Source organism: Microtus ochrogaster, unplaced genomic scaffold, assembly GCF_000317375.1.
Source record: "Microtus ochrogaster isolate Prairie Vole_2 unplaced genomic scaffold, MicOch1.0 UNK1, whole genome shotgun sequence".
Taxonomy (NCBI): Eukaryota; Metazoa; Chordata; class Mammalia; order Rodentia; family Cricetidae; genus Microtus; species Microtus ochrogaster.
In genome coordinates, this window is record NW_004949099.1 from 41,046,710 (window position 1) to 41,053,507 (window position 6,798).

At 54.8% G+C, this 6,798-nt stretch overlaps 1 protein-coding gene across 4 annotated transcripts in view; it reads right to left on the bottom strand.

The window, feature by feature from the left end:
* Window positions 1-2,118: 2,118 nt before the first annotated feature.
* Tspan9 (tetraspanin 9) overlaps window positions 2,119-6,798 on the bottom strand; it is a 184,721-nt gene continuing 180,041 nt past the window's right edge. For all 4 annotated transcript variants that reach the window (XM_026788231.1, XM_026788229.1, XM_026788230.1 and 1 more), the window contains 6 exons: window positions 5,597-5,788; window positions 5,250-5,324; window positions 4,899-5,000; window positions 4,152-4,283; window positions 3,683-3,766; window positions 2,119-2,719 (listed from right to left, as the gene is read on the bottom strand). In XM_026788231.1, the coding sequence (XP_026644032.1) occupies window positions 2,648-2,719; window positions 3,683-3,766; window positions 4,152-4,283; window positions 4,899-5,000; window positions 5,250-5,324; window positions 5,597-5,788 (657 nt within the window). In that variant the 3' untranslated portion in view covers window positions 2,119-2,647. The remainder of the gene's footprint in view (window positions 2,720-3,682; window positions 3,767-4,151; window positions 4,284-4,898; window positions 5,001-5,249; window positions 5,325-5,596; window positions 5,789-6,798) is intronic.

The following is a 6,798-nucleotide window of genomic DNA, read 5'->3' on the forward strand; positions in this document are numbered from 1 at the left end:
CCACAATTCCATCCACTTGAAGAGCCACTTCATGGAGGCCTGGCCAGAACATGTGCAAGGGGAGAGCCGAGGCGCTGGCCCAGGCTGGCACGGGGGGGAGGGTGTAGGATGACATTGTTCCAGCTCAGAGAGTACAGCCGCACAGGAGCCGTGCACCCTGACACCCAACAGTCACCTGAGAGCAGTTTCCAGACCCTGCCCACTAAGCCCCTCTACCAGTCGGCATTGGAGAAATGCCACAGCTACGTCAAGTCAAGCGCTTCTGTGAAGTCACCTACAAACCGAGAGGACTTTCTGAGGCAGGTCTGCAGATTCCTGGAGTGGGGCCTCGAGGAAACTGCTCAAGGGAAGCACAGGTGAGGAGGCTCTCATGGCGGGTTCGTCCTCAGTGAGCTCACGGCCAAGAGGATCAGAGAAGAGCTGAGCCACCTCCCCTGGCCTCACTTGCTGTGGCCATTTAGTGTATGGGGGCCATTCCCCGAGACAAGCAAGGGGTTCAGAACACCCACCCTGTGAGCATGGAGCCCTCTGCCCCATGTAGACACACACAGCTAACGCAAGAAGGCGGTTTGGGACATGTGATCTGGCTGTGCTGGACAGACAATTGAGGTGAGCTGGTGAGGGTGGGGGACGTTGGCTGCAGCTCTGGGGACCAGCACCGCCCTGAAGCACTCTAGAGACATGAGGTGGCAGGGAGGCCAAATGCTTTCCAGTGTACTGGGAGATGTACTGTTGATGACATTTATAGGTATAAACAAACCCACCACTCCACCCACACTAACTCATTATGAAGCAGGTACCACTTTTTTTTCCTGGTTGTTTAATGGGTCTACCTGAACTCTATATTTTGGGGTTCCCAGGGAGGTGTCTGTCATTCCCCCTAACAACACAATTTCATCTCCTGGAACCGGCGGCCTCTCTGTCCAATTTGCTTAGAGCTCCCTACTATCCTCTCACCCCCAAAACTTCAATCTTGAACACCCTGAAAGTTCCACATCCCTGGTCCTGCCTTGCCTGTTACTCAAGGTAGTCAGAGGGGTTATAGGTTGGCTGAGCAGTCTGGCTAAGTGGTGGAAGACCTGGCTCGGTGGGAAACAGTGGTAAGGAGTCAAATGGCTTGAGAAAAGCAGCTGCCACATGACACCTGGAGAGTGGACTCTGGATTCCAGATGGCTGTCGGGCCAGTCCCCCAGTCTTGCCTTTACTGTGTTCACAGAAGGGCACACTGGGCATCAGTGCTGGCAGGGCTGCTGGGAGTACACCCTGCCTCCATCTCCTATGCCCAGCAAGGGGCATCCAGATCGAGGGCCTTCTCCCCGGGGCCGGCTGTGGCAATGTGAGCCTGACTTCTCAGATTTTCTGTATCTTGTCTCGTTGAGGTTACATGGGATGCGATGCCTGCCACCCAATGGGGACAGCCATGGATCCTAATGAGGGAGGGTCCTGAGACCCCTGTGGCCCTACCCCTCAGCAGGGCAGTCAGCAACTGAGTGAGTCTGGTGGGGCTGGCCAGAGATGCCAACTCTTCCTCTCCTCCTGACAGTCCTGAGACTCTGTTTTAGTCTGGGCAGCTGGACATGTCTGCTTCCACTGTTCAGAACAGGGTGCGCAGAGTGCGGTCTGAACCAAAGGACTCTATAGCAGGAATGTGTGAGAGTGACCATCTGGGATGCAGGATGTGTGGGGTCAGGAGGGACATCAGCAGAGGACTGAGGGAAGAGAAAGGAAATGCCACAAACTGTTCTGTTTGCCCCCAGCAAAGCATTCCACTACTCCCCGTCCTGCGCGTCCCCTCCTGACATGGCCTCCCTAGCTCAGGTACCACCCCTGTCACCCCTGAGTAGGATGCCCCACCATGCTTTATATCACACCTGCCCCTTCTGGCCCTATCCGTGGTCGCCAGGCCTGGCCGGGCCCCATAGCATGGCTGCACCCTCTCCCTCCAGGTGAGTTTTGGGGGGTAAGCCTGGCTATCCTCACCTTAGAGTCTCATGAGTGTTGCACAGTGGTATGTCCTCACTGAAAGCAGATGGGGTCCTTTCTCCCTACCCATCCCCACGCACAGGAAAAGGAAACTCAAACCGTTATGGAAATCAACACAGTAAAAAGTTATAAATCAGGAAGCTAACCCTATACTTATCTGAGAGATAATATTCCTGAATAATCGTAATCAGAGTAAAATAAAAAAAGTTACACTATAGTATAAAAACCCAGGCAGGGTGCTCCAGGGAGCCTGACCCGGTGGCGCCACGCTGCACCCTGGCTGTCTCTCTGGCTGGGCAGCCATGGACGGCCGTGGCCTTGGTGGGACAGACTCTCCATCCCACACAGGGACAAGTGTCAGTGTGAAGGGCGGGGGCGGCAACCCATCAACGCAAGGGCTTCCTCCTTGATCCCCTGCCCACCCTGGCGTCTTTGGCAAATCTGCAGGTGCAGGAGTCCAGGCGCCCAAGCCCCGAGGTCTCTGCATGATGCCTCCTCTCTGGGTCTCTGCCCTCCAAGAGGTCCAAGGCCAAGGATTTGGGCAGGGGAGAGCAGGCTGGCAGGTGGGGCAGGGTGGCCATCGGAGGGCAGACAGGAGACACAGACTCAGGTCCTCTCCCCTCGCACCTACAGTGTCCGGGTGGGGCCAGGCGCTGCCAAACGCTCAGGCGTCATACTTTTTACCCGTCCGGTGGATGTGTTGGAATAGAGTCATGGAGAAGGCCATTCCCAGGATCTGAAAGACAAGGAGAGGACTTTAAAGGGATGCTCTTGTGTCTGGGGTCAGACTTCAGTTCCACCAGCTTGGGACTGCTCTAAAGAACCTAATGTAGGGCTGGAGAGATGGCTCAGAGGTTAAGAGCACTGCCTGCTCCTCCAAAGGTCCTGAGTTCAATTCCCAGCAACCACATGGTGGCTCACAACCATCTGTAATGAGGTCTGGTGCCCTCTTCTGGCACCAGAATACTGTATACATAATAAATAAATAAATATTTTAAAAAAAGAACCTAATGTAAAAATGTGCACAACACAGTGGGCCAGGAAACAGAGAAAACACGGTGTAGGAGATCACCCTGGGAACCCAGCCTAGAACTGCACATAGGCGGATGTAGTTCAGTCCCTTGGAGCCGCCCGTGCAGAAGACCTGGATCCCCAGCACCTCACATGCTAACATCTCAGAGGCCTGGGGAGAAGGCAGAGGGGTAAGAGGGGCTGAAGTGGGAGAGGGAAGAAGGAAGCAAAAGGAGTCATTAACACTCTTGGCAGCACTTTCTGTTTGGGGCTGGATTTCTTTGGGTGAAAATGTCTTGAACAACATTAAATCTCATTTATGCTCCTCAACCAGAATCCTGAAAACTGGTGGAGACACAGATGTGCAGGCAGAGGCCACTGGTGGCTTCACCCAAGGTGCCACATGTCCCATGTACGAAGCCGGTGACCCAGGGACACTGCAGATCTTCGGCTCTCATGGAGAGCATGTCGGATGACCCTGGCTCCAATATCTAGTCCAGGGCCCCCACTTAGCCCTGAGTACCACCTTGCTCAGTGCCTGTTACCTCACTCAGAGCTCTGCAGCATGGCAGGGGCTTCCCTGCAGGGCCTGGACACCGCACACCTCACACACTAGGCTGTGTAAGCACCAGGTCACCCCTGCTCGGCTCTCATCTTGCTCAGGCTGGGGTCCCTCGTGTCCCCTCACCTGCATGATGAGGATGCACATCCCCACGGTGCCCAGAACGTGCTTGTTGTCATCGAACCACAGCTTCACCTTCTCATAGCAGCCCTGGGGAGGGAACCACAGGTTAAGGTCCTGGCGCAAAGCTGAGTGCTGAGTTCCCAGTGGCCTTGCCCTGTCCTTTTAGGTCCATCTGTACTCTTAACTCCAGTACCTTACCACACCCACTCCAGTATCCACCTCCAACCCCCAGGCTCCACCTGCAAAACCCAGCTGCATAGCCTCAGCCCCTAATCCTTCACCTTCTGACTCCCAACAGTACACACACACACACACACACACACACACACACACACACAGCCACTGGCCTCACTCCAGTGTACCCCTCTCCCCAGCCCATAGCGAACTAATTCCCGTCATTCCTGCAGCCAGGCACATCCAGTACACAGGCTTCTGGGATCCCTGAGCCTGAGGCACTGCTCTCCAGCCTCACCGTTCTCCACAAGGGGGTGGTGGTGTTGCGCCCACAACCCTGGGAGTTCTCCATGCAGCAGCGGTCAGGAACTATGTTCTCTCCCAGCACTGGATACCAGTCTGTGTAGTCAGTGACTCCACAACACCGCATCTGTGGGGAGGGAGGGAGGCCAGGCATGACACTGCTGTCCCCATCCACCCAGGCTTTCTTCTCTCAGGCCAGCCCCACCAAACAGCCACCCAAGAACAGCAATGAGAAAAAGAGTGTCTTCTTGTCCTCTTTTTGAGCTGCAGCAAGGCCCCTAGACCATCAAGGGTGGGGGTGGGGTAGGTGCAAGGCTGCTGTTCCTCCTGGCTGGGCACGATGTGGGACAGGAGACTTGCTCACCAGCACCTTAAGCTCTTTCTTCTGTGGCATGGACCCTCCCAAGCTGATCGCCAGTCTACCCCCCCGCCATTCCCTCCCAGGGTCTAGGTGGGTACTCATCAGGGAACAGAGTCTTGTGCTCCTCTCAATATCGGAGCCCATCTCCTGAGCAAACATGGCCTTGCGACTTCTGTCATCCATCACGAAGTTAACCACTCACTACGGTTCCTTAGACCTATTCACGCCTGTGTCCAGGCCATATCACCTCCTGTGCTCGCCTCCTGACCCCTCCCTAGTACTATTCCATGGTACTCTCCGACGCCCCAGTCCGGGTTCCCCCAACAGTCCGGGTACCCGTGGCTTGCCCCGTCCCACGCCACACAGAGAGCCAAGCCGCACCTCGGCCTGGATGATATTCCAGGCGTTCTTGAGCCCCACGTTGTTCTCAGTGTTGTACAGCAGCAGCCCTTCCTTCAGGTCCTGCTTGGCATTCTCGTTTACCTGGCAGATCGGGGCAACACCACAGGTTGGCTGGGACCAGGAGACTGGCTCCCCCCACACCCACAGCCTATCCCAGGGCAGCTGGAAATGGTGGAGTAGTGTCTCTAGATGGGGAGAGAGTGTCTAGAGCGGCCCCCCGGGCCTCCTGAAGAGCACTCTGCAGGTTCCACTAGCCAGTGTCCTCCCCTCCTCCGCCTGCTCTATCCCCAGGGCTGTGTGACCCACATGGCTCCTCCTCTGCAGGTTTACCTTGTCCATGTAGACAAAGAAGAGGATGAGCAGGATCAGCTCTGCCAGGAGGATGATCAGCAGCACAATGAAAAACTGGAAAGATAAGTCCAAACATGGACGGGTTCAGGATAGTGGCAATGGCCAGCGGTGGGTGCTAACAGAGAAGAGAGGGGAGACAGGGGACAGGCAGGGTTCCCATGTCTGAGAGGGTTCACCTTCTCCTAAGCAAACCCAGACAGATCACATGTCCAAAAGTGAGAGGGACAGCTAGGGCTAGGGACAAAACATTAGAGAAGCAATTTCCACAGACTTAGGTCAGGGAGTCCCACCAAGGAAGCAATGAAGGGACATGGGGTCCAACTTACACTGAGGAGCAAACACTTGTTTTCCTTGATGGCCCCAAGGCAGCCCAGGAAGCCTGTCACCATGACAATGGTGCCTATGGCGATGACAAGGTTGGCTGCAGACAGCGAGGGGAAGCTGGGGGAGAAGGTGGCAAAGTTGCCTTGGGACACGGAGAGCCAGATGCCCACTCCAAGCAGTCCGCAGCCACAGAGCTGGAGAGAGAAGGAACCAGTTAGACCAGCATTGCTTTTGCATTCATCTCCCAGAACCCCAAACCCCCCCCCATGAGATAAAGAAAGATTATAAGAAGGCAGGTGCTGTCACAGACCCAAAGCCCATGACACACCCCCTTGCCACCCCATGCCTCAGTTTCCTCTTCACCAAATGGGATGAGGAGACTTCATAAACCTCTTGAGGTCTCTCTGGAGATCAAGTGAAATGGGATAAAGGGGCTGCCATTGTGAGCAATAAGAACGCAGTCTCTACCGGTATACAGTGGTGCCAAATAGCGGCTACAGGTGTTTAAAAGAGGCGACGACTGTCCTGGTCAGAGATACCAGTTGGAGGGAGCAGTCACCAAAGGCTGGGTGGGTGTGAAGCAGGCGGAAGACAAGAATTTTCCACACAGAGCGAAAGGGTAAATGGCAAGGCTTGAGAGGCTTGGGTGTGAACCTCCCACTCAGCTCTGCCTGCCCCGCCTGGTGACTTTACAATCTTCAGGGGTGCAGATGGCTTCCCACCGACTAATGCGAAGGCTATGGTTGGCTGGCGACCTGACAACATCAAGAATTAACTAAAACTCAAGAGGCTGGGCACACCTGTGAGGGGTTTTTCTTGACGGAATTATTTGAAGTGGGAAGACTCACTCTCAATCCGAATCTTTTGAGGTAGGAAGATCAACCTTAAATCCAGGCCGTACCTTCTGGTGGCAGCCTGTTTAGCTATATAAAGGACATGGAAGAAAGGGGTACCTGCCCTTTGCCTGCCCTCACTCTTGCTGACCAGTCCATTCCTTTACTGATATGAGAGCCTACTTCTTCAGGATTCCGGTGTGTACTAAACACACCCGGCCTCATGGACTGAACAACTACTGGATTCTTGGATTTTCCATGGGATGAAAGCCATCGTTGGAAGAGTTGGACCATGGCCTATAAACCACTCCAGTATCTTCTCTCTCTCTCTCTCTCTCTCTCTCTCTCTCTCTCTCTCTCTCTCTCTCTCT